Source organism: Mus musculus, chromosome 12, assembly GCF_000001635.26.
Source record: "Mus musculus strain C57BL/6J chromosome 12, GRCm38.p6 C57BL/6J".
NCBI classification, from domain to species: Eukaryota; Metazoa; Chordata; class Mammalia; order Rodentia; family Muridae; genus Mus; species Mus musculus.
The window spans coordinates 112,173,464-112,194,247 of NC_000078.6; the positions used below are offsets into that span (position 1 = coordinate 112,173,464).

The following is a 20,784-nucleotide window of genomic DNA, read 5'->3' on the forward strand; positions in this document are numbered from 1 at the left end:
TATCTTCCAACCGTCCTCCATTCCAGTTGCTGCCGTCTTTGAGCCTGGCTCTATTGAAGAAGGGGGTAGTTCTCCATGGTTGGTGTGGGAGTGGAGATCTCACAGGAAGTGGAGGCAGGCAGCTCTGGAAGACAGAGGCCTCAGAGTGGCTGGAGGCTGGAGGGGCCCATCTGGGTTGGCCCTGAGGACACTGGGCAGGTTTCTGAGCTGACAGGACTCTTGAGGGTAGGCTGTGGAGAGTCTGAGGTGGTTCTCACATGCCCCTGTCTCCCAGGCAAATCATACACCATGATTGGGAAGGACAGCTCACCCCAGAGCCTGGGCATCGTGCCCTGTGCTATCTCCTGGCTCTTCAGGCTTATTGACGAACGCAAGGAGAGGCTGGGCACGCGCTTCTCCATCCGCGTGTCTGCCGTGGAAGTGTGCGGCCACGACCAGAGTCTGCGGGACCTGCTTGCCGAGGTGGCTTCAGGCAGCCTTCAGGACACCCAATCTCCGGGCGTGTACCTCCGGGAGGACCCTGTGTGTGGGACACAGGTGCAGCAACGCCTCCAGCCTTCCCGGGACTGCGGAGGAGAGGGGGGAGGGCCCTCAAGCCACTGAAGACACGTCCGTGGCTTCTGCTTTCCCCTCACAGCTCCAGAACCAGAACGAGCTGCGTGCACCCACAGCAGAGAAGGCGGCCTTCTACCTGGACGCGGCCCTGGCAGCCCGCAGCACCAGCCGTGCCGGCTGCGGGGAGGAAGCCCGGCGAAGCTCCCATATGCTCTTCACCCTGCACGTGTACCAGTACCGTGTGGAGAAGTGTGGCCAAGGAGGAAGTAGGTGCACGGGAAGGCCAAGTGCATGGGGTCGCCTGCCCCACCCCCACCCTGGGGGGGAGTCCTTGTGGGCGTCTCTGACCTCCTGGGTGGGCTGTGGAAGCATCTGGATGCCCAGACCAAAGCGCCTGCTTGCAAATGTGTCCTCAGTGTCTGGAGGTCGTAGCCGCCTGCACCTGATCGACCTGGGCAGCTGCGACGCAGCCGTCGGCAGAGGAGGAGAAGCCTCAGGGGGACCCCTCTGTCTGTCTCTGTCAGCTCTGGGCAGTGTCATTCTGGCCCTGGTCAACGGGGCCAAGCATGTGCCCTACAGGTGAGTGGGAGCACAGCCAGGCGCCAGTACGGTGACCTCTGGGGAACTGGCTATTTTGATATCTGGCGTTTCTGAGAGCCTCAGCGCAGGGCCAGCAATGGTCTACATCTCACCTGGCCTTTTCCCTAGACTGCCCCTCACCTCAGTCAGCCTCTGAGCACCTCCTTGGCTTGTAGGGACCACAGACTCACCATGTTACTGCGGGAGTCCCTGGCTACCACCAATTGCCGCACCACTATGATCGCGCACATCTCAGACTCTCCAGCTCACCACGCAGAGACACTCAGCACGGTGCAGCTGGCTGCCCGCATCCACCGCCTGCGCAGGAAGAAGGGCAAGGTGAGCCAGCCCCATCTCCTGCTGCCTCCCAAGGGCTCCCAGGCTCTCACATCCTCTGTCGCTAGCCCCCGACTCTGGATGTCAGGGAGAGGAGGCGACAGGTGTGTCCAGCTGTGGGTGGACCTCTTAGGCCCCAAGTCCTTGGTGCACTGAGCAGGGGTAGAATGCTTACAGTAGGGTTTACTTCATAAAGGGAGTGAACACCACCTCAGGAGGAGACTTGTGGGGCACCCCAGAGAATCTGAGGTCACTGCCCTAGGTCTGAGTGCTGCGCTAGCATGGCCTTTCCCGCCTGAGCTCTTCTCTCCCCAGCCTGTGGCATGGTCCATGCTGATCACCCCTCAGAGCTCCCCAGAAGCCGCCCTTATGTTCTGTGCCCCATGTTGGGATTCCCAGCCTTGCTTCTAGCCTTGCTCAGCTGCTACTGCCTCATATAGACCACACTCCCATGTTGCTGAGAGGGCAGAGTCCAAGGAAGAGATGAGTTGGGACCCCGGGCTGTGTGCCAACGGGTGGGTGAACTCACAGGGCTCTGTTGTCCTGCCCCAGCATGCATCCAGTTCCTCAGGAGGAGAGAGCTCCTGTGAGGAGGGCCGAGCCCGCCGTCCCCCACACCTTCGGCCCTTCCACCCACGGGCCGTGGTGTTGGACCCCGACCGCTCGGCTCCTGGCCTGTCCGGAGACCCCGATTACTCATCCAGCAGTGAGCAGTCCTGCGACACGGTCATCTATGTGGGTCCCGGTGGGATGGCACTGTCAGACCGTGAGCTCACGGACAACGAGGGCCCACCTGACTTCGTGCCCATCATCCCCGCTCTGAGCCGACGCAGGCCCTCCGAGGGGCCCCGGGACGCTGACCACTTCCGCTGCAGTACGTTCGCCGAGCTGCAGGAGCGTCTGGAGTGCATAGATGGCAGCGAGGCATTCCCTGGCCCCCAGGGTGGCTCTGACGGAGCCCAAGCCAGCCCTGCCCGGGGAGGCAGGAAACCCTCGTTACCTGAGGCCACACCCTCCAGGAAGGCTGTGGCCCCCACAGTGGTCACCAGTTGCCCTCGAGGCAGCCCTGGGCACGATACTCACCGGAGCGCCTCAGACCCCTCTAAGACTGGTACACAGAGTGAGCAGAGAGTAGATGGTTCCCGGCCTGAGCCACCTGCTTCAGACAAGACCTCAGGAGGCGGGGGCAGGAGGCCACTGCCCAGTCCAGCCCCTCCACCGCCTCGCCAGCCGGAAGCTCAAGGCATCCCCAAAGAACCTGGGGGAGAGGGTACTGACAGCGTGCTGCGGACACCCCCAGTGGGCATGAGTGGACAGGCGGCCTTGCCCCCGTTGCTCTCAGACTCGGCTTATCTCTCCCCGTCGGCTCGTGGACGCCATCTGGAGAGAGGCCTGCTGACCACCACGGTGACCTTGCAGCAACCGGTGGAACTCAATGGCGAGGATGAGTTGGTGTTCACGGTGGTAGAGGAGCTACCTCTGGGCGGACTTGCAGGGGCCACACGGCCCTCCAGTCTGGCCAGCATGAGCAGCGACTGCTCCCTGCAGGCTTTGGCTTCAGGGTCCAGGCCAGTCAGTATCATCAGTAGCATCAATGACGAGTTTGATGCTTATACCTCACAGATGTCTGAGGGTCCCGGAGACCCCGGGGAGTTCCCAGAGGGAACAGCGTGGGCTGGCGGCAGTCCAGCCTCCTCCATTGGCTCTTGGCTGAGCGACGTTGGTGTCTGCTTGTCTGAAAGCCGTGGTCCCACACCACAGCCTCCCTTCAGCCCCAACTCTGCAGCAGGGCCAGGTCCACCAGAGTTTCCTACCCCAGGCAGCTCCCTAGAGGAAAGCAAGGTCAGGTCCTCAGAGTGTGGAAGACCAGACAATCCCGGCTCAGCCCGGAGTCTCCACCCTGGAGAAGCAGTTGCAACAACTCAGACCCAACCTGGCAGAGAGCCTTGGGCCAGGTCCCCGCATGAGGTAGCCTCAGCCCAGACTATCCACTCCAGCCTGCCTCGGAAACCCAGGACTACCTCCACAGCCAGCCGAGCTCGTCCTAGCCGGGGACCATACAGCCCTGGTGGCCTGTTTGAGGACCCTTGGCTGCTCCGGGCAGAGGACTGTGACACGCGCCAGATAGCCTCTACGGGCAGAGCCCCAAGCCCAACCCCAGGCTCCCCTCGATTGCCTGAGACTCAGATGATGCTGGCTTGTGCCCAGAGAGTGGTAGATGGGTGTGAGGTGGCATCCAGAATGTCGCGGAGACCAGAGGCTGTGGCTCGGATCCCACCTTTGCGGAGGGGGGCCACCACACTAGGAGTGACCACACCTGCTGCATCCTGTGGGGACGCTCCAGCAGAGGCAGTGGTCCATTCAGGAAGCCTGAAGACCACCTCGGGCAGTAAGAAGAGTGTTTCTCCCAAGGGGGCCTTCTTTCCAAGGCCTAGTGGGGCAGGGCCTCCAGCCCCACCTGTGCGCAAGTCGAGCCTGGAGCAGAGCACGGCCCTCACCCCCACCCAGGCCCTGGGACTGACCAGGGCAGGGGCTCCTTCTGCCTTCCGAGGGGAGGAGGAAGCCAGGCCTAGTGGTCGGTCTGATTCCTCTGTTCCCAAGGCCACATCCAGCCTGAAAGCCCGAGCTGGCAAGATGGACGTGCCATACCGTCCCTCTGGCCACATGTCCCTGGAACGGTGTGAGGGCCTGGCACATGGCAGCAGTAAGGTCAGAGATGTCGTAGGACGGCCACCAAGGGCTGTGCCCAGGTTGGGTGTACCATCCGCCAGCCCTCCACTTGGACCAGCTCCTGCCTGTAGGAACAGCCCAGCCAAGGGTGTTGGAGCAACCAAGCCTCCTGCTGGTGGAGCTAAGGGTCGTAATCTGGGGCCAAGTACATCTCGGGCTCTGGGTGCTCCGGTGAAGCCACTAGGGCCTGTGGCAGGCAAGACAGCTGGTGGCGCTGTGCCAGGACCCCGAGCTGCTCCACGGGCTGTGCCGGGTATTGGGGCCAAGGCCGGTCGGGGCACCATCATGGGCACTAAGCAGGCATTTCGGGCTGCCCATAGCCGTGTCCACGAATTGGCAGCCAGTGGATCTCCTAGTAGAGGTGGCCTCTCCTGGGGCTCGACGGACTCGGACAGCGGCAACGACAGCGGTGTGAACCTGGCTGAAGAGCGGCAGCCCTCGAGCCCTGCCCTGCCCTCCCCTTACAGCAAAGTGACCGCTCCGAGGAGACCCCAGCGCTACAGCAGTGGCCATGGCAGTGACAACAGCAGCGTGCTGAGCGGCGAGCTGCCCCCCGCCATGGGCCGCACTGCTCTTTTCTACCACAGTGGCGGCAGCAGTGGCTACGAGAGCATGATTCGGGACAGCGAGGCCACTGGCAGTGCCTCCTCAGCTCCAGACTCCATGAGTGAGAGTGGAACGGCCTCCCTGGGTGCCCGCTCCCGCAGCCTCAAGTCCCCGAAGAAGAGAGCCACAGGTGAGTGGCAGAGCTGGTCCTCAGTGGGCACGGCACTCTACAGTGTGTAGACCCGAGAGATCCTTGACAGTGCATTTGGTCACCCCTAGGCTCTGGTGGGTCCTGATCCCCACCCACAGTTGGGTCTTGCAGCCCTGTGGGTTCTTCATTTAGAGGCAGCTCTGTGGGGTTCTCCTTTCTTGTTCCTTGGGGGTGGGCCCGGCTTCTCTACCCTGACACCTCACCCTGTGTGGTCTCTATGAATGCCAAGTGTGCCCAACCCTTGGTAGCTTACAAGCAATGGGGCCATACAGCCCTTCACAGGGTATAAACTTTAACCCAATGCTGAGAAAGATATTCAGATTGCAAGCACACGTGATTATCAGCCAGATACTTTCCCAGATATTCCCTGGGCTTTGTTGTACGTAGAGGTGCACGGCCCGCGATAGTTTATAAGCAGTCAGTTCCTGGGTGCTCCCTTCTCTGACCCGCTCCACACCAGAGGCTGATTCTTAAACCCTGAAAGTAAAAAGACAAGGGTTTGGGTTCAAGCTAGGCACTGGGCGCTGCGCAGGGCTCTCCCTGCCCAGTGTCCCAGCTACCCAAGCATGCTCTGGGCCCCTCCCTGTCGACCAGAGGGGCAGGGAGGGAAGCTGTGAGTTAGAGCAGTAACTCCGTGTAAGCAGTTGCTGCTGTGTAAGCAGTTGGTGCGGCTGTGCAGGTGATGTGGCTAGACACCTGGGGTGTCCCTGGCTCTGTTTCAGGTCTACAGCGGAGGAGGCTGATCCCGGCCCCACTTCCTGACGCTGCTGCTTTAGGCCGCAAGCCCAGCCTCCCCGGGCAATGGGTGGACTTGCCCCCGCCCCTGGCCGGCTCTCTGAAGGAGCCTTTTGAGATCAAGGTGTACGAAATAGATGACGTGGAGCGTCTGCAGCGGCACCGGCTGCCTCTGAGGGAGAATGAAGCCAAGGTCAGGGGGGCTACAGTCAGCGGGAGCCCTGGGGTGGCAGGGAGGGCCAGCTGATAGGACATCTCATAGGCTATCTGGGCCCCTGGAGAGGTGGCCAGGCAACCCCTGACCTCACCTTTTTTTGTCCACAGCCCTCCCAGGACGCAGAGAAGGTAGGAACCGCCTGAACATCCTTGTGCTTTTGTCCTGGTGCCCTTTGCCAGGGAGGTGACTGCAGGGACTCTTCAGGCTACAGCTGTCTCCACAGAACTAGAACTGGGGTCCAGGAACTCCCAAGTGTGGGCCCTCTGGAGATCCTCCACCCTTTACCTTGGGGGTTGGCCATGTGTCTTTGTGGGCCCCAAAGCGGGAGGAAGGCCATGGCAAAAGCCAGGGTGCCGAAAACCTCCAGGGAGAGAGTCCCTGCCGTTTAAATCTGAACCCACTCTTCTGTCCCTTGTCATCAGGGCCCAGTGTGCATCAGCTCCAAGCTGCGTCTCGCAGAGCGCAGGCAGCAGCGACTGCAGGAAGTGCAGGCCAAACGTGACCACCTCTGCGAGGAGCTGGCTGAGACCCAGGGCCGGCTGATGGTGGAACCTGGGCGCTGGCTAGAGCAGTGTGAGTGCTCCTCTCCCTCTGTGGCAGAACAGGGGGACCCCCCCCCCAGCAGGCGCAGGATCCCAGACCCTGAACAGGGGAACTCCCCAGCAGATGCAGGATCCCAGACCCTGAACAGGGGGACCCCCCAGCAGGCGCAGGATCCCAGACCCTGAACAGGGGGACCCCCCAGCAGGCGCAGGATCCCAGACCCTGAATAGGGGGACCCCCCAGCAGATGCAGGATCCCAGACCCTGAACAGGGGGACCCCCAGCAGGCGCAGGATCCCAGACCCTGAACAGGGGGACCCCCAGCAGATATAGGATCCCAGACCCTGAACAGGGTGCCCCCCAGCAGGTCCAGGATCCCAGATGCTGCTCCCAAGTCTGCCTCTCTGCTCTCAGCTGCTCGCAGATGGCAGACGGCAGGAAGGGAGGATCTGCTGGGCTGGCACTTTTCCTTGAGGAAATTGAGGACCCTGGCTGCTGTCCTGATCTCCGCCCTGACACCGTCTCTTTCTCTCCAGTTGAGGTGGACCCAGAGCTGGAGCCAGAGTCAGCTGAATATCTGGTGGCCCTGGAGCAAGCCACAGCTGCCCTGGAGCAGTGCGTTAACCTGTGCAAGGCCCATGTCATGATGGTCACCTGCTTTGACATTGGAGTTGCTGCCACCACTGCTGTACCTGGGCCACAAGAGGTGGATGTTTGAGGCTGAACACAGGGCGTAGGCAGGACATGCAAGGCAGAGGGTGTGAGCGTAATGTGGGATGGAGTGAGGATGTGGAGGGGGTTGGCGGGTTGAAGACGCAGGGTCTGTGCAGGACCAGGGGATCTCAGAGAGGAGACAGAGGGTGGGAAGGGGAGGGCCAGCCAGTGGACAGAGAGCGCACGGAGATGGAAAGACTGTCGCCACCCAGACAGCCACGCAAGTGCCTTTAACTTTGAGTAGGCCTTTTCTCCTTTTCTAATTTGGTGCTACGGACTCAAGACAGAACTCAGACACCAGCAGACAGAGTCTCAACCTAGGTGGCTGCAGCCACTCTGGCCAGACGAAAGCCAGTTTGTTTCTGATTTTGCCTTCCTTACAACCAAGCAGTTTTGTGTAGCAGGGCAGGCCTGTTCTGGCCAGCTTTCTTTTAGGATTGGTTTAGTTTTTCTTTTCAGAAGTTTTCTCTCAACAGTCCGCTTGAGTGGCCACCACCACACTAACAGTGGTGTCCTCGGAGTGTGGACAGCTAGCTGTCAGTCCCCTCCTCTCCTTGAGGGCCCCACTCCGTTCTGAGGACACCAGAGGCCACAAACTAGGGCTGGGCCATGAGCACACAATGCTTTCTTCCACGGCAGGAATTCTTACCAAAACCACAAGCAAAAAAAATAAAACAAACAAAAAAAAAAAAAAACAAAACAATGACGCGAATCACCGCCAACAAAGACGGGGGTGTGGGTTTTTGTAAAAGTTCTGTTAGCTTCATATTTTTGTATCATTTTGCCTATAAACATAGAGCTTGCAGTGGGAATTTGAAGACAAATGATCTATGTTTTTATGGTTTTGTACAGGTATTCCCAGGTTGGGGGCTCTTGGCAGCTGTGAGGGGGCAGGCTTTTCCTGGGGGACACTGGGGGCATTGTGGGGGGGTCTATGGGAGGCTGTTCTTTTCAGATGCAGACGAGGGTTGAGCCTGCCAGCCTGTGATGTGGCCTGCACGCAGGTTCGTGCTTTCTGACTGTTATGTATTTTCTAAGCGTCCAGACCTTTGTACAAATGTGTAGATAACAATCTCACGGCTGTTTTTATTTGTGAATAAAAGATGTGTTGATTGTTTATATGGTTCTGACTTTCCGGGGTGCCCCTGAGCCTTTTACCCCTGATGTGCTCATATCTTACCGTGCGAGGGGGCTAAGAATGCTGCTGGGCCTTGCGGGGAGGCAGCCACCGACTGGTCAGGGAGCTGTGCTGGGACCTGCTCTTTCCCTGTTCTTTCTAGATGAGCTCCCATGAAGTTGAATAGGTGGCTAGCAACAGCCTAGGCTTCAAAAATCTTAGGGGGTCTTTAACCCCCTAAGACCTTTTGTGACCCTAAGATCCAAGGTGAAGCCGGGAGCCAGGTGGAAGGACACAGCCTTCCCTGGTGGCTGCTAGCCCCTCCCACTGGGTTTATTATTTGGAGAAATCAAAGTGACAAGCTGAATTCCAGAAAGGCTGTGGTGTCCATTGTTCTTTGTCTTTCAGTGCCTGAGCACACGGGAGCTCTTGCCCAGCAGGGCTGACTCCCCCTATGATAGGGAGGCTAACCTGGGGTACCCTCTGTGGCCTCACATTGCACATCACCTACTGAGTTAATTTGCTTCTCCCTTTGTCCTGTGCCCGGTCCTCTTGCAGGGTCCTACCTTGCTTTGGGCCCTGGGTGTTCTGCTTTTCTCTACTCTTGCCCCTCTTAGCAGCCCCATGACTGGGATACCCCCTTCTCTGGCCTCTAGCAGTATTTGTGGGGGCCTCGGTGCTGCCAGGGCCCATCCTTGGTGGCAAGTCACACCTTGTGTGGTCTCTGTGTCTGTATCTCATAGCCTCGGTGGGGCCCTTGGGTGGGCGGGGTCTGAGTCATCACACTTCTGCATGACACGGGGCTGGGCCCCAGAGAGCCCTGGGGGGCACTTGCTGAAGAGAAGAGAATGACTGAACAAAGGAATGAGTCTCCTTGTAGAGGGCCCCCGTCTGGGGCGGAAGACGGCTCTGGGCAGACAGTACTACTCTGCTGTTTGCAGAATGCCCAAGCGTTCTAACCAAGTCTGCTCCCTGGCCTCCGTGGATGTGACGGGGCTGGGAGTCACAGGCCAATTGGGAAGGTGCCCAGACTCCCCTGAGCCAGTAGCACACAGGCTCTGAGAAGGACAGTGATATTTCCAGCCAGCTCTGTGTCATCCAAGACGTTCTGTCCTTGGATTTAGATGTCCTGTTGTACAGGGTATACTGAATTGGGGGGCTAGTCTCAGGAGAGAGGCAAAAAGCTCACTTTTATGTCTTGCAGCCCAGTGCCCGTGTGCACTGCGCAGAGGTGCTATCTGCAGAAACAGCAGCGTAGGGTCCAGGCAGGGTCCACATAGAGCCTGGGAAAGGCTTCCCACAAGGCCCCTGCGATGGGCTCTGCCTCCTGGGCATGTGCCATCGGGGCTGTATGAGGGTGGGAAGCAGTTGGGACACCTCAGCTACACTGGCATCTTTCTGTCACAGGACTGTCAAAAGCTTCTCCATAGAGAGGCATTCCCGGTCTTGATCCTTGACAGGCTGTAGGTAAAGCCCAGCTGGGTAAAGCCTCCTGGGTAAAGCCCGCTGCTCACAGTTCAGACTTGAGGAACATGGCACTTGCTTTTCCAGACTAGAAACCCACTGTCCTGAGGCCTTCCTGGGAGCCTTGCATGGCCTTTCATCTGGGACATCAAAGCTCTCAGCCCTGTCATTAAGGGCTGGGAATCTCGTGGGGAGCAATGTGAGTCCCTCTACGCCCATTTTATGGATGGGAACACAGCATTCACCCAGAACCCAGCTCTGTAGTGGAAGCTGGGCCCATGGCAGTCTGCCCTGTGCCTCCTGTAATGGATATGTCTGCATCCTCCTTAGGGATGGAAAACTGAAGCAGAGGGGATGGGGCCACCCAAGCTCCTGACCCCATTCCTGCACAGAGGATGGTAGATTGAGATCCTGAGGGAATGTTTCCCAGATCGTGCAGCTCAATGAAGCCTGACTGCAGACCAGCTTTAAGGGATACCAGCCAGCAGGGACCTGAAGCTGGAGAGGCTGGGGCATGGGCCTGGGCCGTTTAGGGGGCAGGCTTGTAGCAGCATAGGCGTCAGCTCTCAGGCTCAGAAGCTGGCCTGGCTCCTGGCCACGTGCTTCCCTAAGGCAAGGTGCCCGCTTGACTCAGCCTGCGAGTTGGGACCTGTTCTGCTTGCCCTAACCACGCCAGCCCTGGGCACAGAAAGCCCAATGGGTAGGAGGGGCAAGGAGCTTCCAGGACACAGTAGAGAACTCAGAAGAGGCAAGAGCCAGACAGTCAAAGCAGGCAGAGCAATGGCTGAGCTGTGTGGCTGCACCCCTTCAAGCCCCCAATGGGGAGGGGTGCTGTGGGGGTTAATCCCTATACAGAGCCAGACCTACTGCCTCCAGAAGTGTGACTCTCTTTGTCTCCTCTCTGTCTCTGTCTGTCTCTGTCTGTCTGTCTGTCTTTCTCTCGTGTGTGTGTGTGTGTGTGTGTGTGTGTGTGTGTGTGTGTGAGAGAGAGAGAGAGAGAGAGAGAGAGAGAGAGAGAGAGAGAGAGAGAGAGAGAGAGATCCCTTCTCCAAGAACTAAGTTGAGTCAGAAGGAGACGCCGTGGACTCACAATGCTTTGAGCTCTCTGGAAGTGGCCTCAGCTTTAGGAGGTCTACCTCACAGTCCCCCGGGGAACTGCAAGGCCCTGTGTCATAGCCATATCCTTCCAGGAGAACCCCTACATTCCTGAACTGGGGTGAAGACACTCTTCCTTCCACCCCTCTGGATTGGCTGCTCCATTCCTGGGCCAGGAGCACTGGGGCCAGGCCCTGGGATCTGCTGCCTGCAAACAGGAAGCTCACAGGGCGCCCTCTCCCTCCTGATATTGTGTTTAGCAAGGCAGGATTCAGGCTGTTTCCACACAGGAAGCCCTGGAGGCTGGGAGGAGCTGGGAAGGAATTCCCAGAGCTGCCAAGAGGCTGGCTTTCCTGCAGGGTGGAGGCAGGATGGGGTATGGTGGGGTCTTGGTAGGAAGCTGAGAGCTACTCAGTGGTAGGACACACTCACAGTCCCAGATGGGTGGCCTTAGACGTTCTTAAGTTACAAATGGAGGCATCGAGGTCCAGCCCCAGGGTCTGTCAGTCCTTCAGGAAAAGGCAGGGCAGAGGGTTTTCCCTTCTGCAGAACCCAGGGGTACCGGGCACGGGGGCTGAGCGAGGAGTATCCTTGTTGTCGCATACAGAGACTTCTGGGAGGACTAGAAGGTCCGAGCCTCCCTGAGCCTTCTCTCCAGGGCGTGGCTCTGCCCTGGGCAGCCCAACAGTCCTCCACAGGGGCCTTCCTTACCAAGACTCTTAAATGCACCCTCCCCAGCTTTTAGATGGGGTGAGATGCAGGCCTGTGATCCCAATCACTCTGACGACAGAGGCATGGGATCTAACATTCAAATCCTCCCTGGATTTGAGACCCGGGCTCAGAATTTAACGAGTGAATAGCTGAGGCTGGAGAGATGGCTCAGAGGTTAGGAACACTGGCTGCCCTTCCAGAGGACCCGGTGGGAAGTCCAGAATTCACCTGGCAGCTCAGAGTCATCTGTAATGCCAGTTCGAGGTGACCCAGTGCCCTCCAAGGCCTGACACCAGGCACACGCATGACACACGGACATGAAGCCAGCAAAAGGTGGCCAGGGAAAATGCTCACTGGTTCTGTGTGTGTGAGGCCCAGAGTCGGTCCTCAGTTTTAGAAAAAAAAAAAACAAAACAGCAATTTAGTCCTTTAGTGTGTTTGTTTCCGAATTGTCCTTTTAAATTTTATTTACTTGTTTTATTGTATTTTAGGTTTTTAAACTTACTTTCACGTGTATGAGTGTTTTGCCTGAATGCATGTCTGTTGTCTACACCACATGCTTGTGGTGCCCACGGAAAAGATATCAGTTCCCCTAGGGCCAGAGTTACAGAGGTTGTGAGGGTCCTGGGAATTGAACCTGGGTCCTGAGAAGCCAGTGTTTTCAACCTCAGAGCCGTCTTCCCAACCTTATTTTATTGACTTGTATTTGTTTACTTATTCTTAGAAACGTGTAGCCCAGAACTGCCTTGAATCCCCTATGTAGCAAAGAGTGATCTCTAATTCCCAATTCTCCTGCCTCCATCTCTCAAGTACTGGGATGTCAGGTGTGCCCCATCTGGATTTTAGTTTTTATATTTTATTTACTTTTTAAGATAAGCTTAGGCTGGCCTCGAACTCATGAACCTCTTACCCCAGCTGGGATTGCAGTTGTGTGCTTCCACACTCTGCTACACAGAACCACGCTTCACATTGGTTTATATTGAAACACAATGCTGAGGATACCACAGCACCCCAAGCCCCACATTGCTTCCCCAGTGCTCTGACTCCGGTCATTGTGGTCATGTTCACTGTGACTGATGAGCGGGGATGGGGACATTATAGACTATGGCGTGGCCTTTGTCTCCATTGCCTTGGTTTCAACCCTTATGCCTTTCTTTTGCCCTGAAATTCAACCAAGGATGCCACACTGGGGTGACAATTCTGCACCTCTGGAGGTGAGGGGGAGCCTTCACACAAATAGTTGGGGATTCTGTGTAGGAAGTGTGTCCCTTCTGGTCAACCCTGGTTGACATCAGCCTGGACTTGCAGTTATTTATTTTCTGCTGTGGGCTCTGTTCAACCTCTTAGAACTGTAACTGAAACTCCGTCAGGCTGCTGAAAGCCCATGCAACCTGCTGGTATTATTTTCTCATCCCAGACTATTGCCCTGGGGCCACTCCTGGTATCCCAGAGGTCATCCCAGCTGCCTGGGTTCTGGGACCTTGCAGATCAGTTTATTTGGAGGGGACACTCAATCCATCTGTCCCATGGCATTAGTAGGCTTCCCTACCACATACCCCGGACTCACAGGCACGACAGATTTGAGGCCATATGAGGACCTGAGGAGCTGCTAAGTTCTCAGAGGACCCAGGTGGATGTAGGGTCCTTCTTGTCCTTCTTATCTGGGCTCCTTGGAAAGAGGGGAGTTTCTAGGGGTAGAGACCATGTGCATAAAGCAGGACCCCAGGCTGCAGACCAGCCCTGACAAGTACTAGAAACTGTCCAAGACTTGGCTGGGCCATTCTTGATGGCAGCCCGGTACCAGCTTTGGGTTTCACAGTGAACTCAGTGGCCCAGACTTGGAAAAGGGATGGAGAGGGAGTTGACTGCTGGCCTCTGGGCAGGGTGATGCCACTGTAATTACTAGTGTGGCCTGGACAGCCCAGCCTGTCCCCGAGGCTGAGAACAGGAGCAATGACGTCCCTGAGAACCCACAAGGCGGTCCCAGGTGAGGTCACTACAGCCACCTTCCAACTGTCGTCATCGTCACCTTGGGAGTGAGTTCACACTGGATGTGCTGCCCCAGGCAGCCAGGCCTCTTGCCAGTGGTTGGCTCCTCTATGCCACCTGCCGTCAGTGGGTGTTGGCCAGGCCAGGAAAGTTCCAGTTTCCTAGAACTTCCTGTAGACCAGGTTGGCTGCAGGCCTGAGGTGGTTGCTGCTTGCCCTTGTCTTTCAAAACAGGATAGCAGCTCCTCCCATTGAGGGTCCTGGCTTTACAGCTATGGAGAAAAAGACCAGTTAGTGGAAGAAAGGAAGAAGTCTTAGTCCACAGAGGGAGCTTGCTGTTGAGGCCCCTGGTAACATGGGTCCCACACTATGCTGATGAGGACCAGGGAGGGAGTTCTGAGGATATTAGGTGTGGGTCCTTAATTTCCCTTTGTAGAAAGAGCATCTCTTGGCTGCATCTGAGCTGTCCTAGACATCACACACAGGGCTCTGTGCTTGGAATAAATCTCTCCTCTCCTCCCCACAGAGGATGATGGGCTGTATTTCTTGCAGCCTGTGGCTGTCTCGGAGCTGGTCTGCCTGGCAGAGACGCACAGACACTGCCCTCACTGATTTGTGGTCCTGGCTTTGCTGGTGCCGACTCTGGACATCTTTATGAGATGCAGGGGCCTCTGCTGAGAACTGTGATGAGCTGGCGTGTGAGCTACAGCTTGCCAGCCTAGCCTGTCTCTCCAGCACTCACCCCAGTGCCTCCCAGGGCCAGGGCTGGCCTGGCTTCTGTCTAATGCCAGGCTGAGGCAGGAAGGTACTGGCTTTCGTGCTTGTCTGGGGAGGCTGATAATTGGATTCTTGGAGTTTTCACAGGCAGCCAGTGTGTGCAAGCCTGGCTTTGGGCCGGGCTGAATGGGTCTGGGGTAAATGAAGTTGTCCCAGGACCATGCAGGGAACCCAGGTTTTCTGGAGCTTGGGAGAGATGGCAGAAGCTAGTAGTGGCCTGCTGGGGGTCTGTCCTGTGCTTCTGAGATATCCAGGGTGCCATGGATGTCAGACCTGTAAGCTAGCGCCAGCTCTGCCACCTGGCTCCAGGCCTCTTTACCTAGCCCAGAGGTTCTGAACCTTCTTAATGCTGTGACCTTCAATAAAGAGCTGTGACCTTTGCCCTTACGTTAGGGTGACCCTCAACAATAAAAGCATTTATGTTGCTACTTTATAACTGTAATTCTGCTACTGTTATGAATCATAATGTAAATATCTGTATTTTCTGATGGTCTTGGGGGGGGGGTGGTCATGACCTACAGATCGAGAACCAGTGTTGTAGCCTCCCAGAAAGGGTGTCTATAGAAAGGGTGGATATATACATCATTTCCTTATGGCACGCATGGCTTCCTCCAGCCTATGCCAGTCTCTGCTAGTCAGTCCCTGCCCCCACCTCCACTCTCTGCCCCCAGAAGAGAACATGGCTCCCCAGGGAGTTTCCCGTCGTGCCCTTCACTCCACCTGCTTCCCAGGTCAAGCCTCCTCCCACCCACCCCCTTGATTTTCAGGTGGGTAAATAGGTCAGTTGTTTGGTTTCCCCAGAGATGGTTGCCAATTTAACGAAGGGCTGAACTGAGAACCTCGCAGTAGGAACTGGCTGGGATTTGGTTACGGACCCCGGGGGAGGAGAAGGTTGGAGGGTAGGCTGTGTGTTGAGCTGGCAACAATGGAGCTGAAGAGCTAGGCGAGGCCACCTCCTGTGGGGAACACAGGTAGAGAGCAGGCGAGCTTTGGGTGGGAGCTGACCTTTCCGTTTACCCGTCTCCACATACTTCAGGGCTCTGGCCCGGTATCACCGGTGTCTCTGGGGTGCGTTGGATGTGGTTATGAACTGGTACGGTAAAATCAGGAGCCACTAGGGTTCCAAAAGAGGGCTTGGGCATGACTTTCACTAGAGGTGGGGGTTTCTGGTGAGAGTCTTAGAAATTTGTCAGTTTTCTACTAGGACAGGAGAGACTTTAGCAGTTAACTGTAGTGGAGTTCTTGCCTCTGCTGGTGAGATACCTTTGTGGAAGGCCCTCTCATGTTCCAATAACATTCCTGACCTTCTGTCTCACCTCACTCGTTCTTCTTACTGTTTCTGGGCCAGCCTTTCCTCAGGCTGGATCTTAGGATTGGTGAACACACCTGCAGAGCCCATCACAAAAGGCTGCATCTTAGATGCATCCCCAGCAGCCAAGAAACTGTTGTCACCCAAACACTGGACAGAGCGAGCATGCAGTTTGGTTCCTTCCCGCTCCTGTGAGGTACAGAGTAGCAATTAGACAGCTCCAAGTCTCTAGAGAAGTGATGTCCATGCCTGCCTCTCTGGTGTGCGTGGGGATGTGAGCTGTGTCGTTTTGGAGGTCAGTCGGCAAATGTGGTCAGTCGGCTTATCTGGGCCCAGACACTCTCTTCCCAAAGCCAAATGAGTCAAGGCTTCAGACCTCTTCTAACCAGTTATGGGCTGGTGCCACAGCCCAGAAGTTCCAAGGGTTTAGGGTGTAGGATAGGCCCATATCTATGAGGAGGCCAGGGACTCCCAAGGACAGGAAGTCTCAGGCCCTGCCGGAGACTTGGATGATGCTGGGATGATAGCATGGCCTGAGGATGTGCCCTGTTGCCTGGAAGCTTCTGCGGGAGAGAGAGGCAGGACTTAGATTCCGCCTATTATGTCTTTCCAGAAGAGACCCAATGTGTGCTGGCAGCCAGGAAGGCAGCCCGTTGTCAATCTCAGACAGTGGAAAGCAGTGTATCCCCACCAATCTCTCTGACAAGGCCCATGGGTGACCCAGTCACTGCTCACTAATGGTTTTCTTGCCCTTGGAAGGACAAGGTTGTGGGGCGGATTGGGAGGTATCTGTGGGGACACTCCTGGGAGGATGGGGATTCATCCAGTAGATCTGCCTCTGTTACCATCTGGGCCTCAGCGGTTCTCCACAGGAAGGAGAGTGGATTGACCTAGGGTCTGGGGAGGACAGTTCTTCAGAGCTGGCAGCTCTGTGATATGAACCAAGGGGACAGTCCCTGGGGACAGTAGCCCCAGCTTCACCCCATTAGAGATGGGGTATGGCCAGGGCTTTTTGCCACTGGCGGTGGGTGTCTGCTCACAAGGCATAGCCAGGGTGAGGGGTGGCAGCTTGTGTCCCAGTGTTTGGGATTTTCCCAACATGCTGAGCTCAGGGCTCCAGGGGTCAGTCTGTGTGCTGGTTAAGAAGTTGCCAGGGAGAACAATGGCTTCCCGAGGTGGCCATATTCTCATCAGTCCATGTGCACACTCACAGGTACACACAGGCACATGTTCTGGTCTATCCAGGGCCAGATTCCTACAAGCTATATCTCCGTGTACTCTTCTGAAATCAAGAGCAACATAATTTCTCTCGATTCCTGGGGATTCCACTAAGACACTGAGCTTAGTAAGGGGTTGGTTGGTGCCTGGCACACAGTGGGTGTTAGTGAACTGGGTCAGACGGGGCAGCACACATGATAAAGCACAGGGATGCACAGCCTCCTTGGCTGCACAGCATCCTTGGCTCTGTGACCTGGGTTGGATGTTTATTCACGGTTATGGTTAGTTTTTGTTTGCTTGTCCGTTTCAATACAGGGTCTCTCTGGGTAGCCCTGATTGTTCTGGAACTTGATCTGTAGACCAGGCTGGCCTGCCTCTGCCTCCCAAGTGCTAGCATTAAAGGCTTGTGTCACCGCCACCTGGCCTATGGTTCGTTCTAAATGTCAACTTGCCATTTGGGAAGACAGTCTCAATTGAGCAATTTGTCTTTATCAGTTTGGTCTGCGGGCATGCCTATAGGGGATTGTCTTGATTATTAATTGATGCATGAAGGACCAGCCCATGGTGGGCAGTACCATTTTGTAGGAAAGGGGTCCTGAGCTATGTAGGTCAGGAGGAATCTCAATGAGCAGGCAGCAGGTAGCGTGGTGAATTTGTTTCTTGCTGTTCCTGACTGTGCATGTGACTAGCTGCTTAGCTCCTGGCATGACTCCCCCTCAGTGAGAGCTATTAACCTGGAACTGTAAACTGAATAAACCTTTCTTCTTCCCGAAGTTGCTTTAGGACAGAGTTTTATCACAGCAATAGAAATGAAAGTGGAACACCCTCTCTGGGCTTGCCTCCCAGTCTAGGGAATAGAAAAGGTGCCCTGCTTACACCATCGAGTGCTGGGCATCAGGAAGCCTGTGTGTCTCTTCATTCACCTTGGAGTCAGTTAAGTGTCCTCTCCTGTTCGGGCCTGGCTGCTACCTGTCATTCCACTTCAAGTAAGATCCAGGGGCTTGAGCCTGCTCAAGCTCAGAAGGAAGAGTAGAGAGACTCTGTAAGCCTGGGCGCTGCTCAGCAGGGCTCTTTGACTATAAAGCAAAGCCAGGCTGGTGCTCAAGGTCTTCATGGACAGCTAGCTGCCTGTGTGATACCTGTGTGAGCATTGGTGTGCACATGAGCACATGCCCGTGGATGTGGACAGTACCAGGCTTGCCTGGAAGTCCTCTGTTGGGTAAGAAGCTGGGGTATGGTCAGTCCCTTGTGGCACTCTACTGAGGAATCATAATGACCCAAGGTCGGATGATGGTCAGAGGTCCTGTCCCCGGTGCCTCTCGTTGTGCAAGGTGGAGACAGCAGAACTCTGGGTCAATTCATCCCCAACTCCACGGCTGCTCCTGAGACTTGTCAGCACCGAGAGGTCAACTCAGTGACCTGGCTGCCTAAGGGCAGCTCAGCCTCTTGCAGCTGGGCCAGGATCAGCTTGAGGCACTTGGGTGGGGGAGGGGAGATGGTAACTAAGCCTTGCTCCATGTGAGACATCTTCCTAAGATCGCCTCTGTGCTGTAAAGCAGGGGTCTGCCCCCTGCTGAGCGTTCACCCAGTCAGCATCACAGCCTTGGGTGCTAACATATGGGGTGTGAACGCCAGAGCTGCACAGGCCAGTTAGACTTGCAAATGAGCCCGGGGCTGAGGAAGTGCTGCGGGAGTGTGGAATGTCCACCCTGCTGACAGTGTGGGCAGTGTACCCTGGGACCGCTGGCCTCCTACTGCCTCACCTATCTCTGAGGATGAGCCTCCTACAGCCATCAAGGGAGGGTGAACCTCTGGGTCTTCTTCTTCTTCTTCTTCTTCTTCTTCTTCTTCTTCTTCTTCTTCTTCTTCTTCTTCTTCTTCTTCTTCTTCTTCTTCTTCTTCTTCTTTCTTGGTTTTTTTCGAGACAGGGTTTCTCTGTATAGCCCTGGCTGTCTGGGAACTCACTTTGTAGACCAGGCTGGCCTCGAACTCAGAAATCTGCCTGCCTCTGCCTCCTGAGTGCTGGGATTAAAGGCGTGTGCCATTCCTTTCCCTTGTTACTTCTCCTAGCTCCTCAGTCTCCTGGGTGTCCATCTGGTGGCCTTCAGTTTGGCTCCCTTCTCCCTCTATACTATAGAGGCACTGTGGCGCAATATCTAAAGCCCTTTCCCTAAACCCCAGACTTATAATCCCATAAGCTTCTTGGTATCTGTTCCTCTGTCCCTCGGACTCTCCAGACATTTAGCCTACCTCTCTTTCATGTGCTTCACCTGAGAACTATGCTAAGGCTCCCCACCTTCCTCTCCAGAGCTGACACAGCCAACCACGCTGCCTTAGTGAGGTCAGGACCCCCCAGGCTGTCCAGGCTAGAGCCAAACTGAAGGTCACCAAGTGGACACCTAGGAGCCTGAAGAGTTAGGAGAAGAATCAAGGGGAGAGAAGGATGCTTAAGGATCCCCAGGGGTTCACCTCCCTCCCTTGATGGCTGTTGAGATCTCAGGCTGTAGAGGCACGTCCAGGAAGAACCCACAATGCTCAGGGGAGAGGGAAGCAGCAGGCTGAAGGTGGGATAGGGTAGCAGGGTTTCTTCCCAGGAAACCCTCAGTCCAAAAGTCTTCTCTTTGTTTTCCATTCATAAAAATACAGTTGTTGGTATCTCTTGAGATCACACGTGACCCACATCAGTTCTGGTCATCCCTGGCCTGTGTGCTCTGAAAACTTCCAGTCTCAGAACAGCTTGTGTGTGGGGTGGTGGGGGGGGTGGTGTCACAGCTAGGCTGATGTAGGCGTGTTGTGGCTATGCACAGGTTTTATTTACTTATGAATTATGTGTGTGTTCGATCATGTATACATGTAAATGTCAAAGTGTAAAGGTCAAAGGGCAACTTGAGGGAGTTTGTTCTCTGCTCCACCATGTGGGTCCCAGGAATGGATCTCTGGTCATCAGGATCAGTGGTAAGCACCTTTGCCTGCTAAGCCACGTAGCCAGCTCTACAAGAATATCCTTTTCTTTTAAGGAGACAACTATTTGCCTAGAAGCCAACTATGCCAGGCTCTGCCAGGGTGGCTCCTGACTCAGGACACATCCATCAGGGTGGGCGGTAGGGGATCAGGTCTGGTGAAGATGAGATGGAACACTGGCTCTGGACATCATGGGATACCAAAGGGCCCTCAGGTAGAGGCAAGGCCATGTTGTCCTGGAGTGAATGCCTGTCCTGGATGGGGTTTGTCATGGGTCCTGGGTTACAGGGCCACAGCACAAGCCTCTGTTCTGTCCTGGCTGGAAAGTTATTTTTTTCTGTAAACCAGGAGAGGTATCCTTGTTTCTTGGAGGATGATGTGGACAGCTGGGCACAATGGTCCTGCATACTTGCACAAGGTGGACTCAAAAGGACAGAATTTCCTGCATCTCCAAACGTAAGCTCTTAGTGTGGCTGAGTAGTAGGTAGCACTGAGGGAGGCGTCAAAGAGTTCGATCGCAGAGATAGTATGGTGGCAGTGTGTGCTGGGGAGAGGCTGGAGTGGAGCAGGGGGATGCCGGTCACGTTTGAGAATGAAGGAGGCTGTGGGCCCTATGATACCACAGTGGTTCTGGTTTAGCAGCCAAGGTGTGAGCCTGGGGCCTGCTCAGCCGGAGATGTTTTCAGCAGTTAGAGGCAGTGCCTTGTGCGGAGACTTTGTTTTATCCTGTCTCTCCACCCATACATTTATCTACCCACCACTCCATCCATGTGCCCACCCATCTGTCTAGTCACCCATTACCCACCCACCAAACTATTTGTCTACCATTCCGTTACACATCTATCCATCCATCCATCCATCTAACCACCCATTAGCCCACCCACCCATCCATCCACCAAACTATCCGTCTATAATCCCTTTACTCATATTCCCACACATCCCACCCACATATCTATCTTTCTATCCATCCATCCCTCCA

General features: G+C 55.8%; 1 protein-coding gene across 2 annotated transcripts in view; it reads left to right on the plus strand.

Annotated features, from left to right (window-relative positions):
- The window catches only part of Kif26a (kinesin family member 26A), a 37,774-nt gene extending 29,490 nt beyond the window's left edge, over nt 1–8,284 (plus strand). For both annotated transcript variants that reach the window (XM_006516162.3, NM_001097621.1), the window contains exons 8-16: nt 275–537; nt 638–821; nt 972–1,134; nt 1,311–1,473; nt 2,023–4,936; nt 5,680–5,885; nt 6,017–6,037; nt 6,332–6,482; nt 6,988–8,284. In XM_006516162.3, coding sequence (XP_006516225.1) covers nt 275–537; nt 638–821; nt 972–1,134; nt 1,311–1,473; nt 2,023–4,936; nt 5,680–5,885; nt 6,017–6,037; nt 6,332–6,482; nt 6,988–7,169 — 4,247 coding nt within the window. In that variant the 3' untranslated portion in view covers nt 7,170–8,284. The remainder of the gene's footprint in view (nt 1–274; nt 538–637; nt 822–971; nt 1,135–1,310; nt 1,474–2,022; nt 4,937–5,679; nt 5,886–6,016; nt 6,038–6,331; nt 6,483–6,987) is intronic.
- The last annotated feature ends 12,500 nt before the right edge of the window (nt 8,285–20,784 follow it).